This window comes from Castor canadensis, chromosome 11 (genome assembly GCF_047511655.1).
Source record: "Castor canadensis chromosome 11, mCasCan1.hap1v2, whole genome shotgun sequence".
NCBI classification, from domain to species: domain Eukaryota; kingdom Metazoa; phylum Chordata; class Mammalia; order Rodentia; family Castoridae; genus Castor; species Castor canadensis.
The window spans coordinates 835,699-855,490 of record NC_133396.1 but is presented as its reverse complement, the minus strand read 5'-3'; the positions used below and the strand labels follow the sequence as shown (position 1 = coordinate 855,490).

At 53.0% G+C, this 19,792-nt stretch overlaps 2 protein-coding genes and 1 long non-coding RNA gene across 6 annotated transcripts; 1 reads left to right on the top strand and 2 right to left on the bottom strand.

Annotated features, from left to right (window-relative positions):
• Positions 1 to 4,753: 4,753 nt before the first annotated feature.
• Cd7 (CD7 molecule) lies at positions 4,754 to 9,157 on the bottom strand. Of its 3 annotated transcripts, none has more exons than XM_074044830.1 (5): positions 8,958 to 9,157; positions 7,588 to 7,812; positions 6,430 to 6,801; positions 6,061 to 6,194; positions 4,754 to 5,255 (listed from the first exon to the last, which is right to left on the bottom strand). In XM_074044830.1, the coding sequence occupies exons 1-5, from the start codon at positions 8,983 to 8,985 to the stop codon at positions 5,148 to 5,150; spliced, it is 867 nt and encodes a 288-aa protein (XP_073900931.1). In that variant the 5' UTR covers positions 8,986 to 9,157; the 3' UTR covers positions 4,754 to 5,147. The 3 variants fall into 3 exon arrangements, with proteins under 3 accessions (XP_073900931.1, XP_073900933.1, XP_020043279.1); XM_074044832.1 differs by having other exon boundaries at positions 6,430 to 6,741; XM_020187690.2 differs by lacking the exon at positions 8,958 to 9,157 and adding an exon at positions 8,374 to 8,935.
• A 1,444-nt stretch (positions 9,158 to 10,601) lies between these two features.
• LOC109702320 (secreted and transmembrane protein 1-like) lies at positions 10,602 to 14,885 on the bottom strand. 2 transcript variants are annotated; one of them, XM_020187702.2, is made up of 4 exons: positions 14,751 to 14,885; positions 12,357 to 12,665; positions 11,968 to 12,015; positions 10,602 to 10,902 (listed from the first exon to the last, which is right to left on the bottom strand). In XM_020187702.2, the coding sequence occupies exons 1-4, from the start codon at positions 14,842 to 14,844 to the stop codon at positions 10,748 to 10,750; spliced, it is 606 nt and encodes a 201-aa protein (XP_020043291.2). In that variant the 5' UTR covers positions 14,845 to 14,885; the 3' UTR covers positions 10,602 to 10,747. The 2 variants fall into 2 exon arrangements, with proteins under 2 accessions (XP_020043291.2, XP_020043305.2); XM_020187716.2 differs by lacking the exon at positions 10,602 to 10,902 and adding an exon at positions 11,584 to 11,735.
• Positions 12,661 to 19,545, top strand: LOC141413659 (uncharacterized). The gene is made up of 3 exons (XR_012438393.1): positions 12,661 to 13,681; positions 14,724 to 15,108; positions 17,384 to 19,545. It is a non-coding gene; the product is annotated as an uncharacterized lncRNA (long non-coding RNA).
• Positions 19,546 to 19,792: the final 247 nt, after the last annotated feature.

Genomic DNA, 19,792 nt, shown 5'->3' with positions numbered 1-19,792 from the left:
GGAATCTCCCAAAGCCTCAGCCTCAGGGGTTGGACTTTCCCCTCAAGTTTTCTCCTTGTGGTCAACACTGTGCCTTCTAACTCCTATGGTGTTTGTCCAAGCTGATGCAGTGATGGAGTCCTGCTCTGCGGAGGTGCATTCTGAGAGCATTGCTAGCTGTACCTCAGTTGATCCTCGCGGCATCCAGCTATCATCTTGTCCCCATTTTACAGACGAGGGGCCCCGTCACAGAAGTCTGAGTGCATGTTCTCGTCATGAGAGGGATAAACCTGACATGCCCAGCATGGGGCCAGGCACCCTGAGAGGCTGCATGGGGTGGACTTGTCCCTGCTCTCCTCACCATCAAGGTTTGCACACAGCCAGAAAGGCAGTGATGACTGTGGGTGCTGAGATGAGTGGCGAACACTGCACAGGGTCAGGGGAAGGACTGTGGAGAGCGCAGCCCTGAGCATGGAGGGGGCAGGAAGTGGGAGCATTCTGGCAGCTCGGCCCTGTGCGCGTGTGGCCTGTGGTCAACAGGGTGGGGTCTGGTGGGAGTGATACTCAGATGACAAGGACTTTGCGAAGGGCTTATGGTGTTGTCTGCTTATCTTTTGGGAAGTTGCTTCAGAGCCGAAAGGGAAATGAGAGGGGCCTTACTTCCTTTTGGTGGGAGCTGAGGGGCAGGTGGACAGACCACCAACTCAGCCTGGCAACAAACAAAGTCAGCACTTGAGGGGAATGTGAACCCAACACCCCTAATTCACAGATGGGGAAACTGAGGCCCAGAGGGGCAATGACTAGTTCAAGGTTTCTTTGTTGAGTGGTCATGAGTAGGGGCCAGAATCTGCTGGGAGCTGATGGACACCTGCTGAATACCTGGCTCTACTCATGGATGAGCCACAGGTGGCCCTATTTCCTCCAGGGCTCTTTGGGACGCTGGGACACAGAATCAACCTCTTGGGCTCTGTTCCCCCATAGTCCTTTGCTCCTCGTGCATGAGGCTGCTGGGAAGAGAACTCCTGCTGCCCAGGAGCACAATTGTGCCAACATGGCTGCTTTTGGATTTGAGGGGGAAATTTTCTATACATCAAATCTTGAAGATGATGTGTATTTGTCAGTACTGGTCATGCAAAGTGACAGGGTTTGAGAGTCTTGGATGCCAGCGGTGCCAAAGCCATCCTGAGGGTCCCACACCTGTCCCTTCTTCTCTCCCTGGCACTGGCTCCACCTGATGGCTTCAGCCATAAAGAAGTCAGTGGTAACAACTATAAGCAACTTATCTTTGACAAAGGAGCTAAAAATATACGATGGAGAAATAGCAGCCTCTTCAACAAAAACTGCTGGGAAAACTGGTTAGCAGTCTGCAAAAAACTGAAACTAGATCCATGTATATCACCCTATACCAAGATTAACTCAAAATGGATCAAGGATCTTAATATCAGACCCCAAACTCTAAAGTTGATACAAGAAAGAGTAGGAAATACTCTGGAGTTAGTAGGTATAGGTAAGAACTTTCTCAATGAAACCCCAGCAGCACAGCAACTAAGAGATAGCATAGATAAATGGGACCTCATAAAACTAAAAAGCTTCTGTTCATCAAAAGAAATGGTCTCTAAACTGAAGAGAACACCCACAGAGTGGGAGAAAATATTTGCCAACTATACATCAGACAAAGGACTGATAACCAGAATATATAGGGCACTTAAAAAACTAAATTCTCCCAAAACTAATGAACCAATAAAGAAATGGGCATGTGAACTAAACAGAACTTTCTCAAAAGAAGAAATTCAAATGGCCAGAAAACACATGAAAAAATGCTCACCATCTCTAGCAATAAAGGAAATGCAAATTAAAACCACTCTAAGATTCCACCTCACCCCTGTTAGAATAACCATCATCAGCAACACCACCAACAACAGGTGTTGGCGAGGATGCGGGGGAAAAAGGAACCCTCTTACACTGTTGGTGGGAATGTAGACTAGTACAACCACTCTGGAAAAAAATTTGGAGGCTACTTAAAAAGCTGGACATCGATCTACCATTTGATCCAGCAATACCACTCTTGGGGATATACCCAAAAGACTGTTACTCCAGAGGCACCTGCACGTCCATGTTTATTGCGGCACTATTCACAATAGCCAAGTTATGGAAACAGCCAAGATGCCCCACCACCGACGAATGGATTAAGAAAATGTGGTATCTATACACAATGGAATTTTATGCAGCCATGAAGAAGAACGAAATGTTAGCATTCACTGGTAAATGGATGGAATTGGAGAACATCATTCTGAGTGAGGTTAGCCTGGCCCAGAAGACCAAAAATCGTATGTTCTCCCTCATATGTGGACATTAGATCAAGGGCAAACACAACAAGGGGATTGGACTTTGAGCACATGATAAAAGCGAGAGCCCACAAGGGAGGGGTGAGGATAGGTAAGACACCTAAAAAACTAGCTAGCATTTGTTGCCCTTAATGCAGAGAAACTAAAGCAGATACCTTAAAGCAACTGAGGCCAATAGGAGAAGGGGACCAGGAACTAGAGAAAAGGTGAGATCAAGAAGAATTAACCTAGAAGGTAACACCCACGCACAGGAAATCAATGTGAGTCAACTCCCTGTATAGCTATCCTTATCTCAACCAGCAAAAACCCTTGTTCCTTCCCATTATTGCTTATACTCTCTCTACAACAAAATTAGAAATAAGGGCAAAATAGTTTCTGCTGGGTATTGGAGGGGAGAGGGAGGGGGCGGAGTGGGTGGTAAGGGAGGGGGTGGGGGCAGGGGGGAGAAATGAACCAAGCCTTGTATGCACATATGAATAATAAAAGAAAAATGAAAAAAAAAAACGAAGTCAGTGGTAGCTGTCTGGGCCACAGTTGCTGGCTGGAGGCTCCAAATGTGGACACTATAGTGACATGCCCAACTCTGCATGGAGGGCTGGTGGCCTGCAGATGCTGAGGGGTGGGGTGCCAGGTGCAGAGGCTGGTGCACACTGCAGAAGCACAGGACACCCCAGTGAGGGCACTGAGCCAGTGAGGTGCTGGGGCCACAAGCAGAGGGAGGATGGAGAGGGTCAGGAGGGAGACTGTGTCCCTAAGAGCCTCTAAGAGAGCTGGGAAGCTAGGTCCCCAGGCTGCCCACCCCAAGCCCTCTGTGATGCTAAACCAGCCCCAGATAACACAGGCACTGAGAAAGAGGGGCAAAAGGCTCTGCATCCCACACTCAGAGAAAACCATTGTCAATTTCCTGTGCCTGTTACTCCATTTTTCACTCGGAAAGACATAAAATACATGCACAGCCGCAGAACATCCATATTTCATATTCTGCAGCCAGCCTGCCTGGCGTCATCGTGTCTCGTGCTGGAGACTGCAGGTTCCTCTTTGGCACAGGCAGTCTGATGCCTGCGGTATGCATGCCACGGTCAGCGCCACGGTCAGCATGGCAGCTCTCATGTGGACATAGAGGTCCTTTCTCAGTTGCTAATTTTTGCATTGAAAGCAACACTGCAACACGTAACACTATGATTTGGTTTCTGTGGCCAAAGATAATTTCCTGAAGATACATTCTAGACATGGTGTTTCCAGGGAGAAGGGACGTCATACTCTAGTGCCATTTTAACCTTTACAAACCCATGGCTCAAAGACTATGTTATCACGATGTCCCAGGGCTGGCTGGGAACTAGTCATCTCCTGAGTGGCTGGGATTACAGATGTGTATCACTGTGCCCAGCTAGTACTGTATATTCCAATTCATCTTCCTATTAATTGATAAGCCTCACTATAAATTAGGCATATTAGCTCTTGACCTGTTTTTATTTCTCAAACATTTCCTTTGAGTTTGTAGACGTCCCTCCATTCTTCTTCTTTTTTAATATCAGAGAAATTTATTTGAACCAGTACCATCATTTATTGTTTGTGCATTGTGGTGGCTTTTGTTGTTGTTGTTTTGTTTGGGGGTTTGAACTCAGGGACAAGACCCTGAGTTTGATATGCAGGCACTCTACCACTTGAGCCATTCTGTTAGGCTTTGTTGTGTTTTTATAGAGAGAGGTTTTAAGTTTCCACCCCACAGTTGATAGCATTGGTTTTGCCTTTGTGACTTAGACAGGAGGTAGAGGAAGCTGAGGGGTATGAGGTGGGGAAGGTGTGAGCAGGTGTGGGGTGTGGGCAGGTTGCAGGGGGGATGGTGTAAGGCAGGCACAAATGCATCAACTTTGCTTTTGTCCCCCTGATGGCTTCAGCTGTCCCAGGTGGCAATGTTGTGGGGTAGCTGGGGGCCTGGGCAGTTTCTCCATGTATCTTCTGACTTCCTGTGCCTCAGTTTCTCCATGCATAAAAGAGATATAAAGGCTTCTATCTCCAGGGAAGCACTGATAGCTGGGCTGGACTTGGAAGGTGTTGGGTGAATGTTGGGGTGTATGAGGTGGAATGGGGCTGAAGGAACCCAGGGCTGCACCAGTGCCCTTCCCAGAGCCTGCTGTCAGCCTCTGCAGACCCACAGAGGCTGGAGGCCTGAGAATGCTGCTTTCTGGAGCAGGTGGAGTGTGCAGAGAGCCCCTGGACCATGCCCTTCCTGTGCAGGTCAGCTGCTTTTCAGGGCACCCAGGGCTGCTGGGGTCCCTCCCTCCTCTCTGATCCTCTTCAGGGTCTCACACAGTAACAAAAGCTGCAAAAGCCCTAGTGGGTGCCTAGGGAGGGGGTTGGGCAGGCTAAACCCCTTGCTCTCCTCTGCTATGGGCTGGCTGGGGAATAAATGCCAAGGTCAGGAAAGGAACAATATAAGTGCTTTATTTCTCATGAGCTGGATGGGGACTGGGCCTCTCTGCTCACTTTGCCAGGCTATTTATTCCCAGGGCTTGGGAATCCACCCAACAAAGAAGGGGCTCCTTGGTCTTGGGAGGGGAAGGGTGCTGCCAAAGGACAAAGCTCAGCTTTTCCCGGATGGCAGCATGACCAGGGCCACCTTGGGGTATCCGGGCAGGCAGGGAAGCCCTCCTTGAGGAGGCGCCTGTACACACCAGAAGCATGGAGGAGTGCCTTCGAGAGTGGCCTGCACAGAGGCAGTGGGCGAGCTGGGCTGGGTGAGTCAGCAGGTCAGCAGACCTCTGAGCTCTGCTGAGGCAGGGCCTAAGGGATGGTGGGAGAGGGACAGAGGGCCCGGTGGGTTCACTGGTAGAGGTTCGGGGCAGACAGGGTGTTGCGGCAGCTGTAAGACATGTCTTCATACACCATGCACGAGGGGTTCTTAGACTCGGAGGTACAGAGCTTCTTGATCTAAAAGAAAGCCTGTTGTCACTTGAGCAGTGGCCAGCCTGGGGTCCCAAGGGACACCTGGCTCTGAGCACCCCCTTTCTTCAAAACACACACCCCTTGGGAAGCTTTTTAGTTTTAAGTTTCCCAGACCTGGGCAGTGATGGGACAGAGAGACCCCTCACCTGGACCTTGGAGGGCGGAGTAGACTAGAACCTGGAGGGGACAGGACAGACCCTTCACCCTGACCTGTGGGGGTGACAGGGCAGACCCCTCAACCTGGATCTAATGGGGCAGGGCAGACCCCTCACTTGGACCTGGGCAGGGGTTAAGCTGCAGTCAGGTACAGGCCTGGCTGCACCACCAGGGGCAAACAGCTGAGTGACCAGGGCATAGCCGACTTCTGCAAGTCCCCTGTGTCTGTCCCTTGTCCCCTCCCTTTCCCCCCCCAGCACACCCTGACTCTAACACACTCACACAGTGGCGTATGGCCCTCCACACACCCACCCTCACACCAGATGCACACAGCACACAGCACACTCACGCATGCGCTCAGTCACATGCAGTTGTGCTGCAATCTGGTCAGCCGGCCCCACCCTCTGGACCCTGTCCTCCCCTAGGTGCCCCACACACTTCCCACCGTTCCGTGTCTTTAGAACTCTGCCATCTACACCCTGAGAGCCCTCTGGGGACCCTGGGCAGAGCACTGAGTGGGCTCTGGGGCTTCCCAAGTGGCCAGCTCTGTGGGACTTAAGTCCTGTCCTTCTCTCCCTCTCTGCCCCTGTGAGAAGGGCCAGCTTGTGGGTGTCAGCTGTGGGCTGGCACTGACCTGTGACCTCCTCAGTATGCACACCATGCCCAGGCCTATCCCGATGAGGAAGAAGCCCACAGTAAGGATAGATGGGAGGGTGACGGACATCAGCTGAGGCTCCTGACACCTGCATACTCCTTGGGACAGCTTTTCTGGGAAGGGGGAAAAAAAGAAGCCTGTGGCAGCAGGGGACTCTCCTAGATGTTGGGGGACCCCATTAGAGCCTTTGGGGTTCATGGCAGGGAGGGGCTGTGGAGGAAGTAGAGGGGCAGCAATCTAGGAGGGTGCCTGGAGGAGGAGGGCTTGCCTGGAGGAGAAGCAGCTCCAGCAAGTGTAGGATGGAAAGTCCTTGGACCGGGACCAGCAGTCGGTCAGCATGTTCCCTACCTGTCACCACGACCATGGTGCCTGAGCCCCAGATGTCATCTTCCATGACAGCTTGGCAGGTGTAGACGCCTGAGTTGGCTAGGTGCAGGTGGTTCATGGTGATGGTTAGGTTTTCCTGAGACCCGGAGAAGGCAATGCGGTTCCAGAACTGCTTGTCCACGGTGGGCTGCTTTCCATCGTAGTAAATCACGTTGGTGGTCTGTGGCCAGGTTTGCTTCAGGAAGATCCCGTACAGGGGCTTGCTGCTGGAGCAGGTGATGCTGACCGAGCCCCCCTCGGGGGCTGTCGTGTGGAAGGGAAACTGCTGCACCTCTGTGGGGGGACCCGCTGCTGTCACCACCAGGCTGGCCAGAGGTACAGAGGCTGTCCTATCTATAGGACAATGGCGGGGTTATGGGGGTCCAACATGGCACCAAACACAAGGTGCCCATGGGGCCTTGGAGCAGCCCTGGAAGCTGGCACCTTGGGGACTGTGCTCAAGTTCTGAGGGCTGCATGGGGCCACAGGGCCAGGCTGCCCTGAGTCTTGGCATTTCTTCCTTCTGGGCAGCTCTGGCCACTCTGTTCCCTCTCTTAAGCTTCAAGTCCTGAGACAGCTGTAGGTCATTGTCTTTTTTCCCCTTAGCCTCTGTTCTCAACGCTGGCTGCCTCGGTTTCCCCCACCCTCGTTTCCAGGTGGTCAGAGCCTGTGGCTCTGTGAAGGGGGACCTGCTGGCTTGACCCCCAGAAACAAGCCTTGTCCATTCTGCCCAGGGCTCAGCAATGCTTAGCTTCTGGATGTAGACAGGATGCTTTTTTCCATGTGAACCAAACCTCAGCTTCTCACCAAACTCAGTACTCTGTGGGGTTATTTTTTGCACAGGATTTTAAGTGCAGAGCCCCAAGGACTCCCACCCACATAAATCTGCCCTGAAAGAAAACTAAAGGCCAAAGTCCTGACAGTGATAAAGGTAAAAGAAAGTCTTGGACATTAGGTAGAGAGAGAGACAAGAACTCACTGTGATGCTGCTGCCTGCCCAGACCAACGCTTGTTCTGACGCCTACCCCTGGAGGAGGGGTAGGGGCTCTGCAGGAAGGTGGCACTCAGCATCCCACCCCATTCCCCAGGTGGGTCAGTGCCATGCTGGGCAGGAGCCTTAGAGGGTGGGGTAGCTTTTACCTTGGGTGGTGCTCGCCATTCTAAGCAGCAGGGCCAGCAGCGAGAACCAGGTCATGCTGCCCAAACTCAGCCTGGCAACCCTGGCTGAGTGGCTCCTCGGCTGCATGTGCTTGATGTGCACCCAAAAGCCCGGCGAGACTAATGGTGGGGGACAGAGCAAGAGGCTTGGCAGCTCAACACAAGGTGGTTGGTGGTGGAGCTCAGAGGGCTTCCTGGAGGCGGTGCCTGGAAGAAGGGGGAGAGGCAGCTTTCAAGTGGGAGGAGCCAACCTCTGGTGGCTGGTTGTCCTGGTTCTCCTGGAGTGTCTCTTCAGAGGACATCAGGGGGAAGGAGAGACAAGGGGAGGGACGGGAAAGGAGGAAAGGAAAGGTCAAGGACCCCAGATGTGTGTGAAGGCAGGGTTGTGGGGGAAGTGAAGCTGTAGCTAAGGCCGAGGCTGGCATGCCCTCATCCTCTGGGTTACGTTCTGCTGGGATCTGGTTTAACCACAGACATCTGCAAAGTCACATGTCACATGCACAGACTGGGGTCCCTCCTCTGGCCTCACGGGGCCCATCTGGGAGTGACTCTGGAGGAGGCGCCTGTGCCTGCACCCAAGGCTGGGGCTGCTGGGGGGGGGTGGGAGGGGGAGGGGCAGATTTGCCCCTGTGGGATGAGGCTGGGGCAGCTAGGCTGGGACTGATAGGCTTGGGGTGCTGTGCTGAGGGTGGGGCTGTAGTGGGGGGTGCAGTTACCATCTCTCGGGCTGAGTCCTGGGGACGGGAGTCCTAGCCCATGAGGACATACCTGCTTGGGGGTGGGATCTGGTAAAAGGCCCTCAGCGGCCCTGCAAGGCGGCCGGGAATGATGGGTTCTGAGATACTTCTCCTCCCTAGTCTTGACTTCGGGCGTTTCTTCACTCTTGGACACTTGGAGTGGTTTAACCCTCCTGGCACCAAGCACAGGGAACAGAGAGGACGAGGAACACAGACCACTGGGGCTGACCTCCACAGAGGCCAAATGGACAGGAAGTAGGACACAGGGCAGGGGGGCGGGGTCTGTTGAAGAAGGTCAAGCAGAGGGGGCAGGAAGCCAAGGACTTGGGCAGGCAGATCACAGGGCCCCAGCAGGGGGAACGAACAGTAGATACAGAACCCTTGTAGCTGGGGAGGTTAAAGACAGGGAGGGGAGGTCAGGGTGGGGTGGGCATCGCAGTGACCAGCACTAATCCCCATCTGAGAAAACCTTGAAGAGAAGAGAAGAGAAGCAGCAGGGGACAGTAGAAAGAGCCAAGACCCCAGACTCAGGACTCCCTCCTAGGACTCCCGGAGGTGGAGGGCAAGGTGACTCTCCTGGACCCCTCCCACCATCATATGTACATGAAAGCTGACCTTTGACCTGACCTTTCTGCATCAACATTATTTTGATGGTCTCAGGCAGGATGTGACCGATTTCAGGGCCCAGGACCTGTGAGGGGCGGGGGGCGGGAATGTAGCCAGGACTCTGGGGGAGCTGGTGGACGGAGCTGGCCTGAGGAGGACAAACCCAGCATCAGCATCGCCCTGACTTGAGTCTTGTTTTGATCCAAGAGGTGCAGGCTATGAACACCTGGATATAGGCCCTCTATCTCCCAGGAGTCCATGGGCCCTGATTTTGGGGGTCATGGGCACCAGACACTGCCTTGAGGTCTCCCAGGTGAGCGAGGCCTCCCACCAACTTCATCTTCAGGACCACACCTTTGAGTGCTTTCAGAGGCCCCAAAGCTTCTTGTAGGGTTTTATGGTTTTCACTAAAACAATTGTATTCCCGGCTGATTGCTTGGATTGTTAATTATATCCCTTAATTATATATTCTTTATTACGTCCATTTAAAGATTAGGCTTATGGTAGTTATTCTAAAGCACTGGAGGTGGCATATCTAGAAAAACTTTCACTTTTCACCCAAGTGTAGGAAGAAAACGCTGAAATTACATTGTAGTAGAAAAGACAAGTGTTGTAAACACTTGGGCCTAAGAGGAACATCAGGTGCGGTGGGTGGATGAGATCAGAGTGGGGTGGGGTCTTCGGGGAGGGTCCCCTGAGGAGTCTGAGGAGCCAGGTTGTCCTCCCCGGGGGAGCAGTGACTCCAACAGGCACCTGCCTCCAGCCTCCTTTATCCCCAGTTCTCTGAGGACGGCCCAATCCACCCCCTGGTGGTGGGAGACATGTATGACCATCATTTTAGACTTCTAGTCCTCTCATCCTGGTCCTTGGAGCCCTGCCTGGGGTCCCCAAACATGCTACTCTTCCTCAGTCAAAAGACAGGTGTGTTGGGGACCAGGCATGAACCCTGGGCTGGGAAATAGTGGAGTTTGCACAGCCTCTCCATGGTAGGAGTTTGCACAGTCTCTCCTACTCTCATTCTTGACCTTTGTTCTCACATCTCCTTGAAGAACACAGCCTGCTGTGTCTGCATACCACCCCCTGATGCAAAACCAGATAAAGTACCAGAACTGTCAGGAGACTCCCTGATGCCAGATTAATCAACACCTTAGACAAGGTGTCCTGTGTGCTTGATGACTCCAGAACAGATGTGTTGTAATTAAGCTTCATTAGCCTTAGGAAAATTAGCCCACCAGACCTCATTCCTTTTACCATAGATCAAAGAATTGTTGAAGCTTGATTTTTACCTGAGTCTTTTCCTTGTACTGACCTATAAAATAAACACTGGCTCAGGTAGGCGCTCACGTTTCCCATCAGGAACGTGCAGCCCTCCCGTCCCCAGCTTTTCTGTTTTATGTCTGTATGTCTGTGTGTCTGTGTGTGTCTTATTTCTCATTCCCCACTGGTCTTAGTCAGGTTCACCAGCATACCCATGCAGGTTGTGGGCACAGGTGTGTGTGCAAGGTTCACTTAAGGCAAAGCTGGACTGTCCCCCCACCACACACACCCTCCAGCTGGCACTGGAGACCTTCAGAAGAGAAGAGAGGCCCTGGACCTAGGGGTCTTAGCCCAAAGAAAAGAGCCCAGGTCCCCCTTGTAAGAGGATAAGGATGGAGTGAACACCATGCATCAAGGTTTGTGCAACTTGAGATTTTGTCATTTGTGGAAAGAGGTGAGGGAGCTGAAGACCACAGAGGGGTCAGGTTGGTTTCCTGTCTTTGTGTGATGACCCAGAGAGGCCCAGGACACTGACCAGCTTCCTAGACTCTTCCTAAGTGAGCTCCTGCCCTCAATTTCTGCACAGGGACTGAGGGTCCACTATGCTCAGTCCAGGTCCCACGCCTCCTGTGTCCAGCAAACACTGACAGTGTCCTTCTTTTCTCTGCCAGGAAGGTGGTCATGGCTCCAAGAGCATCTGGAATCCAGAAGATGATGGTGGGCTGTGAGGGCTCCAATGCTGGGACTGTGACCACCCCATGCTGGCCCGGTGCCGGTGGGCACTCCCTCTGGCTCTCAGACTAGAGCCTCTTCATCTGGTGAGCAGGACAGGTAAGGGCTGTGCCTAGACCGAGGTGTATGGTACAGACACCTGGCACAGACACTCACAGACACAGCACCAGCCACACAGCTCTGCACTCAAGTCAGGCTCCACAAGCTAGGCTCACTCACACACCGTGCTGCTCCCCACCCAAGCCCTGCCTGGGTTTTGAGCCCAGGAAGAGTTGAGCCCACTTTTATGGTATTCTCAGCCAGGGGCCCCTGGGACAAAAACCACAGTTTCTCCCCAGGAGCCCTGGGAGGAGCCTGAAGACCACAACTCTTACTGCCCTCCAGGGTGTCCTGGGCACAAAGTGAGGGCTTGAGGGGAGGGGGTCCCTGTGGGCCTGGCCCAAGTTGGAGTCTGTGTTTTTGGTCATAGCTGACTGGAGTCCTGGGGGAATGTGGTGTTTGAGGTGCATGCCTTCCCCATTGTCCTGCTGACCCCTTTGGGAGCAGGGCTTTGGAGTGGTCCACAAGGTAAAACATCATGTATGGGTCCCAGGAAGACCTACAGCTCTGACCTGACTAGGTGCTAGGCTCATACCTGTTGGAGCCCCTAAGAATGGCGGAGCCTGTTCTGGGTGAATGCACCAATTCCCACAATTATCAGGATCAAGAAGAGGATGCCAGCGGCCACCACCCCTTCTGTGGATCGGGGCCCTGTGGAAGCCTCAAAACTCTTGGACTCCAGGGTTTCAGGCATTGAGTCTGGAGGAGAGAGGTGGGTAGGTGTTTACCTGCAATTCATTCACCCAGTGTCACTTACATCACTCACTTCTGTGCCCCACATGCACCACCTCTTCAGCCCCTTCCCATCACCTCTGGTCAGCAGGGGCCTCTGCTAGGGCGGGACTGGGAGGATGAGGGGTGAATGGTGCCAGGTGGGCTGGGGGCTGGACTCAGTAGTGTGATGACCCAAGCCCAAGGGGCGTGTACTTACCCCAGGAAGGCAGGGGCTCTGTCTGGTCTGCTTCCTGGTCTTGGGGCTCTGCCAGAAAGAAGACATCTGGTTGGGGGCAGCCCCAGTGCTCCCCTAGGCCTGGTAGCAGGAATCCAGGTAGATCCTGGTCTCCTGGCAAGGCCAACTGCAGTTCCTGCCTCCATGATGGATTAAACCAGGAGGGCAGGGAAGGATGGTTGCGACTGGGGAGATTTTTCAGGGAAGGAAAAGCGGAGGGGAAGGCAGTGGGTTTCAGGCTGGGAAGGGTCCATGGACTTGCCTGGTAGCAGATAGAATTCAAAGCCAAGAGCAAGAGGTCCCCTCTCCCTCTTCATCGTCTTTCCCACTCCCTTCTCCCCTGCTCACCCCTCCCCAAACCCTCTCCTCACCTGAAACATTCAGGGTGGTGATCTTGTTACATGCCTGGAGTCCGTGAAGACGCCACAGATACTGCCCTGCATGGCTGTCCTGGGCGGCTTCGATCACCAGCTGTGCCTGGCCTCCTTGAACCTGGAGCTGCCACCCATCCCGAGAGAAGTGCCCTGGGCCATCCTCGCTGAAGATGGTCTTGTTCTTCCCATGGGCACGCAACTTGATGGTGATGTGGGTGAAGGTGTTGGAGATATTGCAGGCCATCATGGCGTGCTCGCCCCTGGACACGAAAACCACATCCTCGGTGCAGATGGCGTTGTCCCACTCTGTGGAGGGGGCAATCACACACATGGGCAGCACGGGGCCTCAGGACAGTAACCAGATGCTCTCTTGGGGCCCTGGGCAGGGGCAGGTGTCAGTTCCTCCCTGGGCTTTTCCATTGGGTGGTCTGGGGTGAGGGCTGGGAGGTGTGGCAGGTGGCTGTACTGTAGCTCAGGTACCCTGGCAGGGAGAGAAGAGGTGGGGACTTGGACGAGACTCCATTCAGTAGCCCAGAGTAACCTGTCCTAGGTGGGACCGCATATGGGGTTTGTCAAAGCCCTGGGGATGTCGTTCTCCAGGGGGACATCCCTGTTGGGAATCTGACCTCAAATCTTACTGTGCTCTGTGGCCATCTAAGTGTCGACTGTGGGAGCTTTTTAAAAATGCCTTCCCTTTCTTTTCACAAAAATCATCCTAGGACTCCGTGTGTGCGCACACGCACAGTTCAACAATGCAAACACTCTCAACACACTCCTGTCCAAATCTGTACTGGGGTTGGCGGTAGGGGGAGTGCAAGGCTCAACACAAGGGCCCCGTGCCACAGAGACAAGTGCTGGCGTGTGATATTGTGAGTCAGTAAGAAACATACGGTTGACCTTCGTCCTGGTTCCTGAGACAGAGCTCCTCAGACCTTTGTGATTTCCTGGGGGATGGGAGCAGCTTTTCTCTTATGATGGCCTCTCAGGTTTTTGGATGCCTCCCGCCAGGGCTGTTGCCAGGGAGGTGATCAGAGGCTGGGACGCTTTATCAGCAGCCTGACCTCCCAGGAGGAGGGAGGGGCTGGAGGATGAGTTGATCAGCAACGATATGAGCGGTGATGCTTTCATAAAGAACTCTACTGAAAAACCCCAAAATTGGGTTGGGGTAGCCTCCAGGTTGCTGCAGATGGGGAAGTGCCCAAGGGTGGTGCTCCTGCAGAAGACGTGGAGGCTCTGCCCCTTCGCACACCTGGGCCTGGGCATCTCTCTACTAGCTGTCCACCTGTCCCCTGCATAAGATCCTTTAGGATAAACCAGTATGGGTAAGTAAAGTGTTTCCCTGAGTCCTCAAGCTGCCCTAGCAAATTCACTGGACTTGAGGAGGGGGTTGTGGGAATCTGACTTAGAGCCCACTGGTCAGAGGGACAGATGGCACCCTCTGGGGCTGTCTTGGGGCCTGTGGGATGTGATGCTGCACCAGGTCTACAGTGTCAGACTGAAGCAGTTAGGTGACCCCCAGCTGGTGAGAGCAGCAGGAAGGACTGATTGGCTTGTGGGAAGGAAACCTCCGTCAGATGCAGAGTGTTGTGTTGCGTGGTGTGTTTTCTTACGATGACTGATAGGTTGGGAGCAGGAGTTAGTCAATGTCTGAGAGAGTCTGAACCTCACTGCTGAGCTGGGACCTTACCTCTCAGGCTCTTGGTGACCACCTGAGGCCACAGTTGAGTCCCTGGAGGGGAGGGCTCTTTCCTGGTCCTTGGCTGGTCCCCAGTGCACTAAGGCCAACCATACCGTGGCGTGCTGGGGACAAAACACTACGAAGCCTCAGCTGGGGTTTGAGTAACTGCTCTGAGACGTGCCTTGGTGCCATCTTTTAAACCCCTCTGGGGCCGGGGGAACAGGCTCCAGTGAGCTGTGCTGGGGGACTACAGAGCCCAATTATGACTGATCTGAGGATCCATTCGTCTAAGGGCCCTGGCGATGCTGAGGCCGATGGACAGGGCAGATCCAGGCCCAAAACAGACAAGGCAGGTTTCTAGTCCTGTGGAGCTGGGGTTCTTCACTAGGACCCAGGCCTCCAACTCCTGGGTCTCTTCTTCCCCTAGAACCTGACCTGGTCTTGGGTGACCCCACCAATGCTCTGACAGTGACCCCAGGCACTGCGGGGGCCTTGTTGTCTGCCATTCTTAGGGGGCACACAGTTGCCCTTTTGCCACCTAAAGGTGCCAGCCCTGCTCCTCACCTTCAGGACCTGGGCCTGCAGGGTCACAGTTATCACTTGGGGCCTGGGGGCCTTCAGACCTTCTGAGTGTGACCTTGGTCTTCCCTTCCCACCCTGTCTGGCCCGCTGGACTCCTCCCCCAGCAGAGAGAGCAGAACCTGGAGACCTACCTTTATTCTGAGCATTCATGGAGGTGGCCAAGAGCAGGAAGGCCCCAAGCATCTTGGGAACATAGCCAGGGGTCACCCAACGGGAGCTCAACATGGCTGGCTGGTGGAACAGAGGCTTCAGGATTCCTTCGTCCTTGCCATTGGCTCTTGGGACACCCCTGGAGGAAGAAGAGCCCATGATCAGAGGCCTGTTGCAGCCGTTGCTGTGGAGGCCAGTGGGAACAGCCTGAGTCAGGCCACGGATGGGAATCTGTGGGCCCTGACTCCTCCTAGAGCAGCTCTTCCTGGGATGCCAGAGCCACTACCCAACCTCAGCAACCAGCACCCCAACCTCCTTCCTGTCCTTGTGCTTGGTAAGGTGGGTAGCGCTAGCATTTAAAAAGCAATGGGGAAATGCAAAGTGTGGTGGTGAAAGCTTCGCTGGGGAAGCCGAGGGAGGGGGATCTCAAGTTTGAGGCCAGCCTGGGCTACACAGAGAGACCCTGTGTCAAATAAACAAAGTGAGGAAAACACGGGGAAGTCAGTCAGAGCCCATCCACAGCCAGCAGCACTCAGGACCAAGTCCACATTGTGGGATTCTTTCTTAGAGTTTTGTACCAAATTATACAAAACTATGCCTGAGTTGCATTTCCTATTGGAACAGGGTGCTGCCCCAGGGAACACTTTTAGCTGCTTTTGACCTAATGATGTCTTGAGATCTCTTCCACAGTCCCCACCATGCTGTACTTTGAGTGGTTTTCCACTCAAAAGCAGCTTGTGCTTTTTTTTTTTTTTTTTTGGTAGAACTGGAATTTGAACTCAGGGCTTCATGCTGGCAAAGCAAGTGCTCTACTGCTTGAGCCACACCTCCAGTCCATTTTGCCCTGGTTATTTTTTGGAGATGGGAGTCTCATGAACTTTTTGCCCAGGCTGGCCTTGAGCCATGATCCTGATGATCTCAGCCTCCTAAGGTGTGAACCAGTGGCACTGGGTTCTGTGTGCTTCAGTGTTTAACGTGCACGCCCGAGGTCTCGGAGCTGCCATGAGGTCTTGGAGCTGCCATGGTGTCTGTCCGTCCATTCACTCGCTCATTCATTAGCTCACAATAATCATCACAGTCAACTGCCAGGAACCCACCCCCCGCCAAGTGCAGGCATGGGTCTCAACCTGCACCCACCCTCTTCTTGCAGCCTGTTCTCTGCCTCCCTCTGCCCAAACCCCAGCACAACCCACTGACCTGTATATATAGTCGTTTTTAGTACCTCTGTGCATTCCAAAAGGACAGGGAGGTTTTATTTTCCTTGTTTTTAGCATATGACAGGTGGTTTCTGGTGGGTGGGCCAGAAACCTCCTGTGTACTTTAAATGTTAAGGCTGCCCAGCTCATGTGGCCCCATGCCTGGGGGGACACCACATTCCATGGTGTAGTGACCCCATCCCTCACATGCCTTGCCCCAGGAGAGCCCAGTATCTGTAAGTAACTCCTTCCTCCACTGACTTTCCCGACTGGTGTGGCCTTTTCTCTTTCCTGATATGTCTAGAACCCTGTTACCAGGGCCTCTGTAGCACTCTGGAATAATAACCAAGGGTAAAGGAAAGGAGAGGTCCCCGGGAACTGCTCCCTACTGGGCTAGCCCCCACTTCCCAGGGGTCCTCTCTGTTGTGTCAGCACACCTAACCACCCTAGTCCTTACTTCCCAGCAGTTATTTCTCACCGACTCAGTGTTTGAACCTTACTTCCTGCTGCCACCTCACCTCAGGAAACACACCAGCAAAGCCACCTCCAGAGGTATTATTATGTATGCTTCATGGTGCACAGAAAATGCACAGGATGACCACAGCAGAAAGTGGCCTCTACCCCTGAAAGTACCCTATTTTCCCATAGAAAGCTGGCCCTAACACCCAAGATATCCTCCCCAGCTGGGATCTGGGTCAGCTGAGGATGGTGACCAGGGCTCCAGGCTTCTCCTAGTGCCCAAAGCTGGTGGCATCCCAAAAACTACCGCGGACAGGAAGTCTCTCTTTGCTCTCTCTGCTCTGTCCCTGTGGTCCTCCTGCATGAAAGCCAGGATGGGTCCAGAATCTGGATAGGACACTGGGCACAGGTCCTTTGCCCTCATCTGCTTCCATGTTGGGCTGGTTCTGTGGCCTTTGTCACATCACTGTGTTGCTGGTTGGGCATCAGAGAGCCAGTCTGAAAAATCACAGTTTGAAAAGCCTGCACTTCATTGGCTACCTCGACTGGCCAGGACCCTTCCCCAGAAGGACTGCAGGATCTGGGGCTGACTTTGTGTCCAGGAGCCCAGCTGGTGCTGAGCAGGCAGCCTGGCCTTGATGTGGTGTTTGTAGCTGCCTTGGGGACTGAGGTTAGCTGTGAGGGAGTGGGTGTGTGAGCTTACAGGTTCCCAAGGCCTGTTAATTTCTCACCGTTCTGGAATTGGAACTGCTCCTTCCCATCTCCTGAGTCCCCTTGCTTTTCCTCTCCTAAAGTCCCCAAAGGGACTCTGGGGAGCAGTCCAGTCAGTGGGGTGGACAGCAAACCAGGTCTGTTCTGGGTGGTGTTTCCTCACTGCTCCACACCCAGCTGCTCCAGGGGAATCCAAGCCTCACCAGGAAGCTGGGCAGCACCTGAGTGTGTTTTGTTCTTGCTTCCAGGAACTCTGTATCTTCAGGCTATGAATCACAGGTCAAGATCTCTGACCATCAAGTTAAAGGTCATCAGGATCCTCGGGCCAAGGTCCTCTAGCACACTTTTCTCAGCCCTTACCTCTCCTGATGTGCTTGCTCTGCTACTGTGTGGAGATCAGGCTGTTCTCTGCTCCGTATTGTAGAGTACAGTAGCTTTCAAGCTCTGCCTTGACTCCATTTTGTATAAAATTGTCAAGAGTAGAACGACTCTACATCTTGTTTATGCAGGCAGACGGCTACCAGGTGCAGCACACTATGAAGTACAAACTAATAATTTATTTGTGTCAATAAATACTTACATCTGGAATAATCTGAAAATACATCAGATCACATCAGAACACAGAACACCTATCAGTCACTCCAGTTGTAACCCCTCACATGGGGCTGTCAAAGGAGGAGTGCCCTACTCCAAGACTGAGATGTGGTAGCCACACTGACCCTCCACCTGGTCACCCGTCATGAGCCTCCACAGGAAAATTGCCAAGGTAAAGGACTTCTGCCTCTGTCCCTAGACGGCAGCTCAAGGGTAGTTTCTCCTGCCTGACACGCAGCACACTTCAAACTGGCAGTTGAAATGGCCTGTCACGCAGACCTGTGTGTGACACCTTGAACAGCTCTCGCCTGCGGCTCATAAACCTTGTCTGGTCTCCTACAGAGACTTTTCCTTGTGTTTCTAGCAGCTCATGTCTGTGCGGCAGCCCCTCTGAATGCTGAGGTCTCTTTTACCGGCTCTTAGCATTACCTGTGTCCTGCTGGTGTGTGAGGAGAATGTCTTGATGCTCAACACTCAATACCAGGAGTGTTCAGACTGGTAGATTGGAACGAAAAAACGTGTTGCCAATGGCTGTCAAGTGACATCAGTAGTGCTTGATGAATTAGTGAAATGGTGTCACTTGTGAATTTGTCATTGTTCATTAAGTTTGATGTTGTGGAAAGACACAAGCATGTTCTTTTACGTTTCTGACGTAGTCTGCTTATGACACATAGGCCATTCATGTGGAGGCACAGGCCTCGCCCTGGGTGCTACTGGACACTAACCCCTGCTTAGGACAGAGTGGACCCTTGGCTCCAGCTCTAAGTGCCCAGGTCCCAGAAGACCCTGAGGGACAGTGTCTGGCATGTGGCAGGTTCTGGACCAAGCTGCTCCTGCCAGAGCAGTGGCTGCAGCCGTTATCACCTGGCCTGAGAGTGCCACCAAAGTGCTGCCTTTGTTGTACGCTGAATATTAGGAATGGCCAAATATGGGATCTTTTTTTTTTTCTCTAAAGCCCTAACTGCTCCAAGCAGTTGAGGTGCACCTGCCTGCTGCCTCATCCTTCCAGCAGGACTGGGGCTTGGTGGCCATGGTAAGGATGAGGGCAACAAAAACTGGTACTGTCCCCTCTCTCTGGACTCCATCTTCTCTGTGGTCCCAGCTTCCGGTTTCCTGGACTCCTGGAACGTCCCGAGTCCCTCCATCTGTAACAGGTACTTAGAACCTGCTTTTGCTAAAACATACTGACTCCTCACTTGTGCCCACAAGATAACTAAAGGCAGAATAGAAGCCTGACATCCCTGCCTTTATTTTGCATCTGTCTCCTTTGTCTATGGATCAGCCTCCTGCTCTACTGTGCACACAGGTATGGTAATCTCTCAAGGAGTCTCTAAAAACCAGTGATACTAATCTGTCTCACCCCCTTTAGGGGCTAAAGGCCTAAAGACAAGAGTGACTGAGGCACCTTTCTGTCAGTTTTTACACTGTCCTGTTCCAGACCCTCAAAAGGCACCTGAAAGTCTCTAGTCATGGTCCTAAACCACACTGGATTTAAGGAACAGCAAAGCCTCATGGACAGATCTCCCTATGATGAGATCACCCCCAAGCAGGAGCCATCATCTCATGGGAACTTTTTCATCATCTCCTCCAGCAATATGAAGTTCTTTGGGTCACTTTGCAGAGCCTGATTGAAGCAATGAACAACAGACCAGAGTTTGACCAAGACTGCTTATCTTGGTTATGCATATCTCTCCCCCTGCCCCAGTTCTTCCTCTATTTAAACCCAAAGCTCTTATTGGTACCCCCCAAATTGGCTGAAATTCTTAGTCACCACCCTCCCAAAATAGCCATTTTTATTAAAATCCTTTCACAATTACTTTCGTTTGATTTCTCTGGAGTGAGTGGCAGGACCTGACATGTTGGAATCTCCAGAGTCAGGTCTTTGCTCTAGGAGTCCCCATACACAGCCCATGTGTTGCAGCTCCCCGGCTCTCACATCCGGGTGGCCTCACTGACCCTTCAGGCCCTTCCTTCTTCCTGCCACATTCCTCACAGCCGCCTACTTGATCCTTCTCCATGAACGTCTGGGCCCTGACCCTCCTCCACCCACGGAGGAGGGTCAG